Source organism: Pan paniscus, chromosome 7 (assembly GCF_029289425.2).
Source record: "Pan paniscus chromosome 7, NHGRI_mPanPan1-v2.0_pri, whole genome shotgun sequence".
Lineage (NCBI taxonomy): Eukaryota > Metazoa > Chordata > Mammalia > Primates > Hominidae > Pan > Pan paniscus.
The window spans coordinates 135,239,321-135,255,198 of record NC_073256.2 but is presented as its reverse complement, the minus strand read 5'-3'; the positions used below and the strand labels follow the sequence as shown (position 1 = coordinate 135,255,198).

General features: G+C 39.0%; 1 protein-coding gene across 1 annotated transcript in view; it reads left to right on the top strand.

Moving 5' to 3' along the window:
* EXT1 (exostosin glycosyltransferase 1) overlaps positions 1 to 15,878 on the top strand; it is a 314,469-nt gene that overhangs the window by 280,337 nt on the left and 18,254 nt on the right. Inside the window, exons 4-7 of the mRNA XM_003823327.5 lie at positions 3,144 to 3,263; positions 10,879 to 11,011; positions 13,685 to 13,803; positions 14,949 to 15,044. Of these exons, the coding sequence (XP_003823375.1) occupies positions 3,144 to 3,263; positions 10,879 to 11,011; positions 13,685 to 13,803; positions 14,949 to 15,044 (468 nt within the window). The remainder of the gene's footprint in view (positions 1 to 3,143; positions 3,264 to 10,878; positions 11,012 to 13,684; positions 13,804 to 14,948; positions 15,045 to 15,878) is intronic.

The window sequence follows — 15,878 nt, the reverse complement described above, 5'->3', positions numbered from 1 at the left end:
GCCTGCCACCACACTCAGCTAATTTTTGTATTTTTAGTAGAGATGGTGTTTCACCATGTTGGCCAGGCTGGTCTTGAACTCCTGACCTCGTGATCCACCTGCCTCAGCCTCCCAAAGTGCTGGGATTACAGGCGTGAGCCAGCGCGCCCAGCCACTTGTCCAGTTTCTACCATTTCACCAAACTTGATGGGCATTTCACCTTCTGAAGCAACTTTTTGGCTTGACTCTAAAGATTTTGATTTTTGTCACCCCCACCCACCCAGACTTGCTGGTGTTTTTCCCCTCTCATATTCAGTCTGTCTTTGCACAGCTGCCTCCATATTGAGCAGCAACTGTGTACTATCATTAACAATGGTTTTAAAGAGTTGGCACCCAGCCCAAATGTCTGCTCTGGGAAATGTTTTTTTGTTATGTTACAATTTTTTATTTCCTGTTTTAGAACAGCTGGGATGTTTTTATTTGCATATATTCTTGTCATCATGTCACCAAGAGAGCTTAATGTGACTTTCTTGTATCTATTCTGGTGCATTCCATTTGTTTTGCTACCATACATGACCTTTTATTAAGACTTCATTGAGCTCGGCAACTTCCAAAACAATCCAGCCAAATTGGAATTAATTTATCACTTTCCCATACCTGTCTCTCAGGACAAGCAGATTAATAACCAATAGCCAAATGCCATTAAAACTTGGAACTCTGTCTTTTCAATCAATTGGAGTTGTCTTCCAGAGCACTTTGCAGAGTGCTGTCAGACACTTGTATCATATCACAAGCCGGTAGAATACATTGCACTTGATGTAGTAAGATGAAGATGCATGTTATTTAAGAGAGGGGAACAGCATTGGTAGGTGAGTCTGTGATATTCCTTTTCTCCTTTCATAACCACAGCAGACTCAATTTTCTGGAGACTATATAGCAATGACAGCTTTAGGCATTTTTCTTTTCTTTTCTTTTCTTTTCTTTTTTTTTTTTAAGACAGTCTTGCTCTGTCACCCAGGCTGGAGTGCAGCGGTGCAATCTCAGCTCACTGCAACTTCTGCCTCCCAGTTCAAGCAATTCTTCTGCCTCAGCCTTCCGAGTAGCTGGGCCTATAGGTGCGCACCACCATGCCCAGCTAATTTTTGTATTTTTAGTAGAGATGGGGTTTCACCATATTGGCCAGGCCGGTCTTGAACTCCTGAACTCGTGATCCGCCTGCCTCGGCCTTCCAAAGTGCTGGGATTACAGGCTGAGCCACCGCGCCCGGCCTTAGGCATTTTTCTAATAGACTGTTTCCTTGTGGCTACGATAAAACAGTGATGCCAACCTATATAACTCTTAGCAGTTACCTCTTGACATTTAGAAGAGGGTATGATTATGAAAATTGAACAGGATAATTTTTTTCTAATCTTTCTTTGGCCATCTAGGTAACTTTCTCAGTGAGTAACTAAAAATAAGTTTCCTTGCACTGATAAAGGTTCTATGATATAAATGATTTGTCTACCTTCTCAAAGAATGTTTTATTTCCATTTGACCTTGGGCTCTGATTACAGGCTAATGTTTGCCTGCCAGTATTTCTCCTTTACATGTTGCCTCTGTTTTTTCAGTGTTGCAAATCCAGGTATACACTTTGGGACACAGATTTAGTATCTGGTTTTGGACATTGTCAAACCGAGTGAGCTTTTCCTTCTGTTCTTACTGTGAAGCTATTTTATTGCTCCTCCTAAGGGGAGTGCTGAATTAAAAAATGTGCTACCACTTCCTTCCCCTCCAATGGAAACTCTGTTACAGTCTTAGTCAAATGCCATGGGTAACTTTCCTATTAAAGCAGCTAACGGAGCATTTCTCCTTCTTGCTCAGACTCCCATATCTGTCGGATTAGTCATATGTTATGGAGGCAAGCATGCAGAAAGAGGTGAGCACAAAAGGGCAATTGCTAATCACAAGGAATCTTCCCTAAAGACTATAGACTCCATAAATGAAATAGACCTTGAACTGTAGGTGAAAATAGGGAACAAGCCCAGAAAACTTACCAGACTCAGGAAGTACATTTCAGAGCTCCAGACCCAAGTAGGTTCCCTTGCAAACATTAAGCAATTGATCCAACTTTTAATAGCATCACCCTGATACCAATAATGATAATAGTAGTGATGTTACATTAATTAAGTTTTCCATGTTTTAGGCACTGTGCTAAGCACTTATATAATCATCATTAAAACCTTAGTACTTTATCCCCACTTTATAAGTAAAGAAGTGGAGTCTTTGAGAAATCAGCTAACTCATTCAAGAAAGCACAGGTAGTAAATGCTACTAGAGGCAACACTCCTTCCTTGATCTTTCTGACTTCTGTGCCCCTGTGCCTGACCATTCAGTTATACTACCATTACAAATAATGACGTCCCTGTGGTGGCTTCAGATGGTTATATTCACCTCCTATTTCTTAATAACTACTGTATAAAATCCACTCTGCTAACCTGAAAATGTGTAGCAGGATAACAAGATATAGGTCCTTCCTTTAAAATTGTATACCCTGGAAGAGAGCAGTGATGGCTAATCATATATGAACAATTGAGAGATCCAGTTAGACTTGGGTAAAGGCTGAAGGCAGAAAGAGAGATATAGGGAGCAGAAAGGCTCAAAGGTGAGGTAGAAGGTATGTGCACATAAAAGTGACTGACCCTAGCTTCAGATTGGATGGGAAGGCTCATAGACATTCTCTAAAAAGTCCTTTTATAGATATTTTATAGTTCCTGGGGTGACCAATCATAGAAATGCTTGGGAGATAAAGTCTTCTGGCCTTTCCCCAAGACCTATAGTTACCCCTCTATAAAATTTGGTTGTTCATGTGCAAGGTCAAGGATTTCTGGAAACAGCAATTGTGACTATAGACTAACCTAAGCAACTGATAAGGTGCTACTGAATCTTAGAGGTGAACTGTAACTTTCATACATCAAAGGCCATTGGGGTGGATTCCCAGTAAGTGCTCTTTGCAGCTGACACTTCCTAAGGTCATTTCAACTTAGGAATTGATGATTTTTAGTAGATCTATATGCTAGAAGCCAAATGCTATGAAGAATAAAAGCCTAACCCAGTTGGGTTATTTTGATCGAGTGCATCTCTTTGTTTTACAGTTATAATTCCTATGTGTTCACCTTGTGTTACAGATTCCTTCTACAATCAGGTCTATTCATCAGGATAAAATCCTAGCACTTAGACAGCAGACACAATTCTTGTGGGAGGCTTATTTTTCTTCAGTTGAGAAGATTGTATTAACTACACTAGAGGTAAGTGAGACCACTTGGCTCTTGGGCTTGAATAATGGTCCTTTATACACTTCTCTCAGCCTTCTGTTTTGCTATTAGGGATGTGTGATTGGTCCAGTGGGGCAAAACCAGATTCCTGTACTTGGATATATTGGTTAACCTCTTTTACCTGCTTTGCCATGGCCAAGAAAATACTCTCATTCCTGACAAACTCCACAAAGGAAAACCTACATGGGGAGAAATTATACTTATTGACACAGAGATTGACTCTGTCTTACATCATTTCAGGGATATGTGGGTCATGACTGTCTTGTCATTTACACTCAATGGCATCCTTCGAAGACATATTTCTGGAGTTCATTTAGAAAAAAATATTTAATGGCTTGGCACAGCGGCTCACTCCTGTAATGTCAGCACTTTGAGAAGCTGAGGCAGGTGCATCACCTGAGTTCAGGAGTTCAAGACCTGGCCAACATGGTGAAACCTCGTCTCTACTAAAAATACAAAAAATTAGCCAGGCATGGTGGCACATGCTTGTAATCCCAGCTACTCGGGAGGCTGAGGCAGGAGAATATCTTGAACCTGGGAGGTGGAGGTTGCAGTCAGCTGAGATTGCACCATTATACTCCAGCCTGGGCAACAAGAGCAAAACTCCACCTCAAAAAAAAAAAAAAAAAAAGAAAAATATATATAATGGCCAAGTAAGGGCAAATCCTCTACCATTCTAAAAATATGAGTAGTTTTCTGGGCACCACAGTCCAATGGCATTGGGGGACAGCAGAATTCTCAAGACTTAGGCAAGCCAGCCAACCAGCGTCAATGTGGCAAAGTTGTGTTAAGAGGAGAATCAGGATCATACCCATGTGGCACAGAAAGTGTTAAATTTGTGAAAGCAGAAAATCTTTTAGGCAGATGGGCGCCCATCCTCAAGTTGCTTTTTTTTTAAGGCAGGACGGAAAAAGAAAAAGGAAGCATGGAGATGATTAAAACCTTTGGAAATAGAGCAGATAGCATTGGCCTGAGGCTACACCAAAGTAGCACAAAGAGCTAGGAAAAGATTCAGGAAACTGCACACGCATGCATTACAGGCTTGAAGAAAGGAGAGCAGAGATCTTCGTTGAGGTGATTCTGAGGTGTCCCAAAATGAGGTGGGGGCATTGTGGCCTTCCTTTTGGAGAATTCACTCTGGAAGAGTGATGACTGCTCTAAAAGCTAATGTAATATGGAACCTACACTGAGAAGTCTGAGTAATACCAAGAAACTGAAGTCACCCTACTTGGTCCACATCGCTGTTTTCTTGCCATCCTGACTATCAGAGCCAGTGCTGGTCATGCTCCAGGCACACCAGGGCATTTATCCACCCCATGCTGAGCTTGGGCTCCTGCTCCCACCCTAGGGCGAGCTCTGGTCAGTGTCCTCTTAGGCATAGTGTGTATTTTTTTCATCCTGGAACTGGGTAAAAGGGGCTGTTTAAGACCCAGGCCCATTCCCATGAAGGGGACAGGATCATAATGACTTCCAAGGGCTTCCTTCCTGCAAGCAAACTTTTATCCCTCCAAAAGCAATCTCCTCAATTAAAATCAATTGAGTTGTTACCTCTGTTCACAGTAGCTAATAGAGTTACCCTTTGCTTTTTTAATCCTGTCCTCCATCTAAGATCCTTCCTAGGCCCTTCTTAAAGAATGTTGAATGTTATTGTTTCTCCCTTTTTGGAGTGCAGAGTGCCTTTCTTTTTTTTTTTTAGACAGGATCTCACTCTGTCACCAGGCTGGAATGACCTTAAGCAATCCTCCCACCTCAGTCTTCTGAGTAGCTGGGACCATGGGTGCGAGCTACTGTGCCTGGCTAATTTTTCATTTTTTGTGGAGACAAGGTCTCGTTATGTTGCCCAGAGTGGTCTTGAACTCCTGGCTCAGGCAGTCCTCCTGCCTTGACTACCCAAATTGGTGGGATTAAAGGAGTTATTATTAAAGAAGTATACATTCATTTTAGAAACTAATAGAAAACACTTAAAGCATAAAATATAAAATCATTCATGTAAAACCACTATTGATATATATGTCCCCACAAACATATATATTCATTTTTATATGTAAATTTAAAATTTGTTGTACTTTTAATTTTAAAAAGGAGTCTTTATATACTTGCATTATAACCTGTTTTTCTGCTTAATAATGTTAATATTTTCTCATTACATTTTTTCTCCATTTAATGACTATATGATATTCCATTTATGATATCATCTAATTATTAAATTAATCCCCAATTTGGGTAGATTCCAGTTGTTTCTGGCTTTTTTTCTTTATGTACATCATTGCAGTAAATCATCTCAAGGTCAAATTATTGTGCAGATTCAATATTACTTCCTTAGGATAAATTCCTTGAATTTGAAGTCCATTTCAAATAATATGCCAAATGTTAAGATTTTTTTTTTTTTTTTTTTTTTTTGAGACAGAGTCTCACCCTGTCCCCCAGGCTGGAGTACAGTGGCACCATCTCAGCTCATGCAACCTCCACCTCCCAGGTTCAAGCATTTCTGAGGCCTCAGCCTCCCAAGTAGCTAGGATTACAAGCATGCGCCATGGAGATGGGGTTTCACCATGTTGGCCAGGCTGCTCTCCAACCCCTGACCTCAAGTGATCTGCCTGCCTCGGCCTCCCAAAGTGCTGGGATTACAGGCATGAGCCACCATGCCCAGCCCCAATACATTTCTTTCTTCAGTGTGTTCTCATGACGTTTTTATGTATCTTTGGGTTGTTTCTGGCCTTTCAATTCTATCCTATTAGTTGTTTACCTCTAATACATCCAGAGCACATTCCAGTGTTTTAATTTTTTTACTCTATTATGCATCCTATTGTGAACTTCTATTTACTTAAACCAATATGCCATTATTTACTATTAATGTTCTTTTTATTTTTTATAGATAACTAAATCTTTATCTAAGCAATGACTTTCTACATGTATCTTAAACTACATCTCTATTTCTTTAGGATGGAATCCCTGAAGTGATTTTAATGAGCCAAAGAGCCTAGGCATTTCTAAGGCTTATAATATATTTTGCCAAATTATTATCCAAAAACATTATATCCACCTAGAATCTCACAAGCTGTCTGGGCGTGACTGTCTTTTGCTGTGCTCTTGTCAGTCTTACAGATCCATAATTAAAACACACACATCTATCACTTTGCTGATTTGCCAGATGAAAGATGGTATCTCATTAATTACATGTCTTTTGCATATGGTTTATTGCATGAATATGGTCTCTCACCTATTAAGTTAGCAGTTCTCAATTTTTCCATTGTAACAGTTGAATGTCTTACATTCATCAGAATAGGATCAAAATAAGATCAAGCTGTTTTCATCTCTGAACCTGAAAAGGCCTTTTCCCTTTATATTTAAACCGTGTATTATTATTATTTTTTTTAGCAACACAGTTTTGGGGTTTTTTTAAACACTAAAAACCATACACTTCATTCGAATTTATAGCAACTGTCAAATCTCTTTATATAGTTCCAAGATTGGATTGTAACAGTTTGACCTCTCAACCAAGTTGCATAACAGGTACTACCCAGTTTTCCAAAATACTTCATAACTCAGATTACCCCAGAATTCAACATAATCAAAAAATCAGGGGAAATAGAAGAAAATGCCATCCACAGATACAAATAACACAGCAAATGTGTTTATAAGAACAATTTAAGTATCACGTATCAAAGATGTGAACTTGGCTTAGAACTTAGATAATATACTTCATTTAGTCACTGCTGGAGCTACTAAGGCATGAGAATAATTCATAGTTACTCACAGTTACAGCATAGACTTGAAGATCCTGGGCTAAGGATGTTCTATACTCAAGACTCTAGGTCTTTCTCCTTGCTTGCTATATTCTAAGCCATGGGAATGGGATTATGGGGTCTTCAGAAATTATGAGCCCTAGAGTTGTAGGAAGAGTGCTTAGACTCAGTTGAAAACAGGACATCTCATTTTCTCTTCAATGCCAGGGTCAAGTTGTTAGTACGTTTCATTGTACAGAACTCTGTCTAGGATTCTTTTAGTTTTTCCAGTTTGATTGAAATTCTCTAATGCTGCATCTTGGTAATAAGGAGCTATTTAATCAAACTAGGCTCTGTAGAGCTCAGTATTTTTGTGAAAATTGAGAAGTAACAATGACGAGAATGAGAAAACACTGCAAAAACAGTGCTCCTTCATGGATTCCATTATTTGTCAGAATATTGCGCAATAACCTGCACTAAGGATTGAATCATTGGAGCTTAGTCATAATCAAGATGAGTGAAAGAAAGTGCCTGAGATTATGATAATATATGAAAAGAGCCAGTGGTAGCTAGGAAGGTATATAGTTAGTGGAGTTTTAATGAAGTATGCTTCATTTTCCTCCTCAGTTATCTAACCATGCACATCCGAACCATAGTATTGCTGATGCTATCATACAATGATATTTAAAAATCAATGGGATAATGGAAATAGACAATTGATCTGGCTTCAAGTGAGGTGGCATATGGTGGCATCGTGTATGTTAGGCTACAGTGCTCTGGTTAAAAGATGAAGGGCTACATAGAATGACTTTAACCTGTAACCAATTGTCCATTATTTGGAAAACAGAGGATACATAAAAAGTAAAATAAGGAGCCTGTCATTCTTCCCTTTGAATTCACATCAATTAGAAATATTGTCCTCATCGAGGGGGCCATCTAGGACCATAACAAAAAAAGTCTTGTATTATCTGTTTGTGTGTGTGTGTGTGTATTGATTTTGTTTATAGCCAAAGAAGCATCCAACCTCTAATGTGATGTCTTCTTCCACCACAATAAAGAGTAAGCACTAAGTGCCATGAAAAGATTCTGGGAGCTATCCAGGGTAGTGATAGGAAGAATTGCAGAGGGAAAAAAAATGATCTTTCTATATGGTGAAATGAAATCCATATTTCTTTGTGCTTTTAGAAGGCAAGTTGATATAAACCTTTTAGAAAGACACTTGGCAATACTAATGAATAGCCTTAAAAGTATTTATACCCTTTGACAAGGTCCTACAGAATCAATTCTGGTTTGAGCGGTGGCTCACACCTGTAGTCCCAACACTTTGGGAGGCCGGGGAGAAAGGATTGCTTGAGCTCAGGAGTTTGAGACCAGCCTGAGCAACATAATGAGACCTTATCTCTACAAAAAATAAAAATAAAAAATTAGCTGGGTGTGGTGACCCTCTCCTGTGGTCCCAGCTACTCAGGAGGCTGAGGCGGGAGTATCCTTTGAGCCCAGGAGTTTGAGGCTGCACAGAGCCGTGACCACACCACTGCACTCCAGCCTGCGTAACTGAATGAGACCCTGTCTCAAAAAAAAAAAAAAAAAAAAGAAAAAGAAAGAAAAAGAAGAAGAGGAAGAATCAATCCTAAATGTGGAAAATTTTATTCGTAAATATGTTCATTGCTTTGCATGGAAAAAATTGCTAAACTGGTCATTAAGAATAATGAATCATGAATACTATTAATATGGAAAAATAGCTGTAATATGTAATATCTATACTATTACCACTATGTAATAAATGGAAAAACCAATGCCTAGAAAACGAACACAGGAGTGAGTTTCTTTTTAAAGGCAAAAATCAAGCCTTAAGTATAACAACTTAGGCAGCTATTCTTAAATTCTGAGACGTTGTTATAATTAATGTGGTATTTTATTGTTTTATTACAAATGAGGAAAATAATACACAAAGGTGGCAGATTGCTTGACCCAGGTTAAATTCAACATTTGCTACTGCTTTCGTACCTGTCCTATGTCTTTCTGTCAAGATCTGTTGGAAGACAGTATAAAATGCTTGTTGTTATTTCAGAAGAGTGCTATATCTTATTATCATATCTTTGAATTTTAAAAGATAACAATGTTGTGATGCCGAACCAAAAAGATAGTCTATGACAATGACAAGCATACCATCCAAAGACCTGATGGGAATGATGACCCATTTTGTGACAGCTGTGAGTTCCATGATATTTGTCTGTAGGTTCGATTTATAATGCTGTCTATTGTCAATTTATTTTCTATCTTGATATCCAAACTTATTTAAGTGACCACATCCTAAAAGGTACATAAATTTGAAAAGAAAAAAACAAAAAAAGGAGGATCTAAAGAGAAACTATAAAAAGGAAATAAATAGACAGTACATTTGGCAGGTACAAATAATAAAAAACAGGAATAAATGTTGTACAAAGTGAAATTGCTAACCATGTAAAAAGTCCTTCACAACTATGACAATTTTCTCATAATTAATGCCAAGACAACAGCATTTTAACATATCCCTGTTGTACCACAAAAAGTAAAAATAAATATTTTCACTAGGTTCCTTAAAGTCTCCACCAAATTAGAAACCTCTATCCAGCCATATAAAATTAGCAGTTTTGATCTGGGTGAAAGATAAGATGCAGAAATCATTGAACTAAGATATTTGAGTTCTTTTGAATTTCCTCCTTACTTCCTTCCTTCTCTGTCATTAGGAAAATAAACATAAGATTTGCAAAGATAAATGTAGCCCACTTTATTACTTATCTAGTCACCATGTGGAATGAGATGAGGGTGTTAATAACCTTAGCAAATAATAAAACTCCATTTAAAATAGTCTGTACTTAAAATCACATTGCATTAAATGGAGACCTGGAAAATGGTGATTTGGGTCTTAAATGTCTTAAAACTTACGGCAGGATTTTTTCTTTTTTTTTTTTAATGTAAAAAAAATTGCTGAAAACATAAAATTCTGTACCAAGTTAATTATTTGCCAGATCATATTCTAATGAGTGGGTGGTATAATTGTAAGAGTTTGAAAGTCACAGAGAGAAAGCTATAAAGTGGACTAATCACATTCAGCTGAGAAATGATTCGGGATGGGAGGATGTTTGACCCTAAATGTAGAATTTAATGATCTGCAAGGTCCCAAAGTCCAAAGAAACTAATGAACTAGCTTGGCTATTATTAGTCTTCATATGCCATGGTTCTTGTCCTATTATGTAGGATGTTTTAAGCAATTGTTAACTCACTACTTTTCAAGATGAAATATAGAAAAACTCCAGTAACCAGCACCCAAAGTCCTCCAATTGACTTTGAAAGGAAAATGAAATATGACAAGCATACACATCTACCTCTTGAATTAAAGGAACAGCTGAAAACCTCAATAGCTTCTAGAACGTGTCATGTCTTGAATATGCTTTCCGTTCAGCATCTACAGGTCTACATTGACCTCTCTTGTTCTCTGAGAACAGATCTTCTTGATAGGGGCCTGGAACCTGTCTTAGTTCTTAGAAGTTTAACCATCAGGGAAAGACTAACTGCTCCACACAGTCTATTTTGGAATGAGCATGGACTCATTATTATACAAAGACAAGATAGAATTTATGGTTTAACTGAAGTTTAATTAGGAAATTTGATTGGCTATAATTCATATGTTTCTCTCACTCTTTTTCATTGCTCCATTACTCTCTCTGTCTTGCAGACATTTTTATCCGGAGAATTAAAGTGGGAGGGAGGGTAGAGTCACTACTCTGACTGCCACCATCTTTCGAATTTGGATTGAGCATCATCCTTTCCAAATATCATCAGGATCTCATCCTCACTGTGTGCTATGTTTTATTTTCTAGATTATTCAGGACAGAATATTCAAGCACATATCACGTAACAGTTTAATATGGAACAAACATCCTGGAGGATTGTTCGTACTACCACAGTATTCATCTTATCTGGGAGATTTTCCTTACTACTATGCTAATTTAGGTAAGTGAATTTCCTCCAGGGAGTTGCCCTTGTTTACCCTGAAGATGTCATACAGAACTAAAGGCCTTTATTCTTCTACTCTAATGGGGTCCATCTAACACCCTGCATTGAAGATTGCTTTTTCTAGAGCCTTGTTATAAGTGACATATCAAGTTCAAAAACAGAGCAGAGCATTGCAAAATGGAAAAAAAGAAAAACTTCTTATCTGTGCAGCTCTACTTCATATTTAGTAGAGTTATTTCTTTTTGAGAAATAGGCTCCCCAAATTATGGATCATTTTGAACATGGCAATGGGTTAGCTATCATTTTAAGCCTCATCATATATAAAATGGAGAGCTCTCCCCAATTTTTTTTTTCACAATCCCAATATCTCTATTCCATACCAAAGAAAAACTGAATAAGAGGAAAGGAGAAATAACTAAGAATGTGTGACAAGCACAAATTTATTCATTTTTCCAAGGTTTATTATGCTCCTTTTATGTGCTATGCTAATGTATTGCTGGGTACTAGAAATAAAAAGTCAAATAAGATACAATCTCTGCTTTCAAGCGGTTTTCAGTCTAATCACAGTAGGGAAAAGGGAATGGCGGAGGGATAAATCTCTACCACCGGCTACTGTTATTGCCTTAAACATTTATGTATTTGGACCCCTAGTTGCTCTCATGTTAGAAACATCATGAACATTTCCCATCAGTTACAGTTCTAAACTTGAGAAAGCCTAGGACAGGAAAGCATCTTCCAAGCTGATACAGCAAAAAGACAAGATTTTCCATTCAGTGCCGTTGTTCTCCGTAACACCCTCACCCTTTTAAGTTGTACATGTTTAGTTTGAAACTGATGAGATGAAACCTAAAGAAATGCATCATGGCCTGAAGCATCAACCAGTGACAAAGCACCTTTTAATCCAAACCAAACCTGTTATGGGAACCATCTCTAATTCAGTAGATTGTTGACATTTGGGTAACAGAATTTAGAAATTGTCAGATTAAGGCACTGGTTGACAAGAATTTCTGTATATTTCTTCTACAATATTTAGATCTTCCTTTGGAGTTAGCACATTAGAGGTGTATAAATGATGCTTCTTAAACTATTGCAGGAAAATTTAAAGGCAATGACTTGTCGTTCCTGTTTAAAAGGCAATCCCTCAATCACGCTTATTCTTCTTACTCGGCAAAACTTTGAATATGTATCTAGATATTGGGAAGATTAACTTCTTTCTAACATACAATTAAAGTGCTACTGGATGATATAATTTTCTCTACAAAACCTTTGTATAATCCTGTAATACACATATAGTCTGATTCTAGCCTTTATCCCATCAGTATCAAAGCGTAACTTGAATGTCCCTGCACTGTGTTGCTCGCAGTTAAGCCACTAAAGTGCCAAATTAGTGGGTCTAAACTAATGAAGTTTTAAAAGGCTCTTAACCTGTCTCTAATTTCTTAGTGAGTCCTATGGGAAAACTCCTTGGGGGGAAGCCATCTCACTTCTGTCTCTTTGGTGACAGTGGTTGTTTTGCATATCTATGATCCTTTTTAACCTGGGGCTTCAGAGCTCACAACTGGCAAAAGTCTGCCTCACATACTTTTTTTCTCAGCTATATCACTGCTACACGAAGAAGAGATTCTGGGAATATGGAGGCTTTTTCTCCAAAATAATAATGTTGGTGAGGGTGATGATAATGGTAGCTGCTGACATATATTGAGTACTTGTCATTTGTTAAGTCCTGTTCTAAGTGCTTTGTATGCATTAAGTTTTTTTTTTTTTTCTAAGACGGAGTCTTGCTATGTTGCCCAGGCTGGAGTGCAGTGGCACCATCGGCACCATCTTGGCTCACTGCAACCTCTGTCTTCAGAGTTCAAGCAATTCTCCTGCTTCAGCCTCCCGAGTAACTGGGACTACAGGCAAATGCCACCATGCCCAGCTAATTTTTGTATTTTTAGTAGTGACAGAATTTCGCCATGTAGGCCAGGCCAGTCTTGAACTGCTGGTCTCAAGAGATCTGCCCGCCTCAGCCTCCCAAATTGCTGGGATCACACGTGTGAGCCACCGTGCCCAGACAAACTTACTGAATTTTCAAGATAACCCCATATTTGGCACTGTTACTATCAGGTCTGTTTCCCAGCTGTGGAAACACAGAGGGTTAAGTAATCTTTCCAAGGTCCCCCCACCAGTAAGTGGTAGATCTGGGATTCAGACCTAGACAGTCAGGCCCTGGATGCTCTTCCTTTCACCTTTTTTCCCACTAGCTAGTTATTTGGAATACGATTAGTCAGGTAGAACCCTTTCATTACATAATTAAAAATCAGACACATGCAAATACCGTGGGAGAGACAGCACATGAAGGGTGGTGAGTGTTGTGTGTATTTGGACACTGGGTACCTAAAAAGCCAAAGGGACATCACAGAAACATCACCAAGAGGGGCAAAGGATGTCAAAGCAAGAACCTAGAAGTGGACATTGATCTGGAATTTATTGAGGTCTCTAGACTCAGGCAGTAGCTAACCAGCAGCTTTTCATCTTGTTTCTGTCCTGTCAGGACATAAGAAGCAAAGGAGAAATCATCCAGGAGGGAACATTTGCTCCAGCATGAGGCAGCGGAGCAAGGAGGAGTAATTTTCTAAGTCTTGCTTTCCAGTGCTTCATTAGGCTCTACTCTCCTTTTTATTTCAGGTTTAAAGCCCCCCTCCAAATTCACTGCAGTCATCCATGCGGTGACCCCCCTGGTCTCTCAGTCCCAGCCAGTGTTGAAGCTTCTCGTGGCTGCAGCCAAGTCCCAGTACTGTGCCCAGGTGAGTGGGAAGTTGACAGAGAAGCCCCTGCCTGCTCCAGCTCCAGACCAGAGACTCCTCCCTCCTTACCTGTTATCCCCCGGGCTCCCCGGGCTCCCCGGGACTCCTCTAACATCATACCCTGCTACTCCCTTTCATTCATCCTGCCTCGTTACACCCTTTTCATCCACTTAGAAATTCTTGGAAGTGAAATCTGCACAGGGAAGGGATGGGTTACAGAGAGACCTTAGCACTGGTATAGAGTTAAAAAGTATATATACATACACCAACATAGTCTCTAAAGAAGATACAAGCACATGATTTTGTTTTTAAATGTCAAAATGATAAAGTAACATCCAAAAAGCCTCTGGGAGGACCCAGACAACTAAGCTTCAATAGAAGAAGCAGACTTGTTGGTGTCATGAAGTGTCAACTTTTCTTTTCATAGCAACTATGACTAATTATAAAATTGGGAGCAGACGATTATGCCTATGGTAACAATATTTTCCAAATCAGTGTTCCTCCCATATTGAACGGTGGTTTTTCTGATTTGTGAATTAGTTTATACAAGAAGGTTTACAAACAAGGAAAGAATTCAATAAGGAAGTATGCATTTTTGAACTAAATGCCTTTATTGGAAATTATAAAGTCACATAAAATCAGCAACCATTCTAGAGCATGCAAAACATGAGCTCATCTTAGTTCTAGCTTGAATTTTTTTATTTCTCCCACATTGCCTGGTGTAGTGCAAGTTCAGAGCAGATGTTCAGATGCTCAGTATACATTTTTATTTAATTTGATCAGAGTTGTTATCTCACACACCATCATAAGATATCAGAATTTAGGAAACCACTTTATTAAGCTCCAGCCACCGAAATTCTTTTTCCTGCAGCTTTCCCCTATTCCCGGACACAGTTGGTTTTGTTTGTTTGTTTGTTTGTTTGTTTGTTTGCTCTTTCTGTCCTCTCTCCAGTTGTTGGGGTGATAATGTTCTGAGGTTGTGTGGGAATGGACTCACTTTAAAACTCAGTTTTGATGTCTGCCGTTTTGTCTTGCTGAGATTTCCAGCTCCTCTTTCTCTTTCTGTCTCTGAGAAGAGGCTTTGGGTTGGAGGCATACATAAATACATCCTACCCCAGCCATCTAATGAGCCCCATCCCTTTCAGATCATAGTTCTATGGAATTGTGACAAGCCCCTACCAGCCAAACACCGCTGGCCTGCCACTGCTGTGCCTGTCATCGTCATTGAAGGAGAGAGCAAGGTAAGACTCGAAGGGGACCTATATGTGGAACCACTGTGGAGCCTTGGTTTCTCCATGGGGCACTTTGGGTCTTGGCCCTAGATATCTTCTCCCTGTTCCTGGATTATTTTTTCTAAAACTGTACTTTTCTCAGAATATTCTCAGCTTTGACCGCAATAGGCTTTCAAATCAGGGAAACCTGGGTCTTGATACCAACTCTTTTATAGCTTTGTGACCTTGTGTGTATACTTAACCTCTATGAGCCTCAGTTTCCTCATCTACAAAGTGGAAACAATAATATATACCTTGTAGGGTTGCTGTTAGGATTAAATAAAGTCAGGAGCTGGCAATGGTTATCTTTCTGTAAATGACAAGGATGAAGATAAAGCTGATGGTGGTGGTGATGGTTTGCTTGGCTGATTAATCTGAATGAGCTATGTCTATCAGAATGGTGTTTCTTTCTCCCATTCACTTTAAAAAGGACATTTTCACCTTAATTTTGTTTGGCATCTGCCTGTAAAGATTCTCATGAGTGCTACATAGCCGGCCTCTCTTCTGTTCTCCAGTTCACTTTGCCTAGAGCTGAACTATCTTTCTGATCATCTCCCGGCCTTTTTCTCCATTTGCTAGTGCTTCCAATTAACATTTGAGGCCATGTGTAACCTGGCCCTAGCCAGCCTTCCAATCTTTTCTCTCCTTGCTTTCCCCTACAGACCCTGCCCCCTACTACATTTGATCATTTATAATTAGCTGAATTGCGCTGTGTCTCTTCCTACCTCTAATTTTGACTTTGCCATTTGTAAGTCTTGACCACCCCTCAACTCATCATCTCTGCTTGTCAACATTCCCATATAT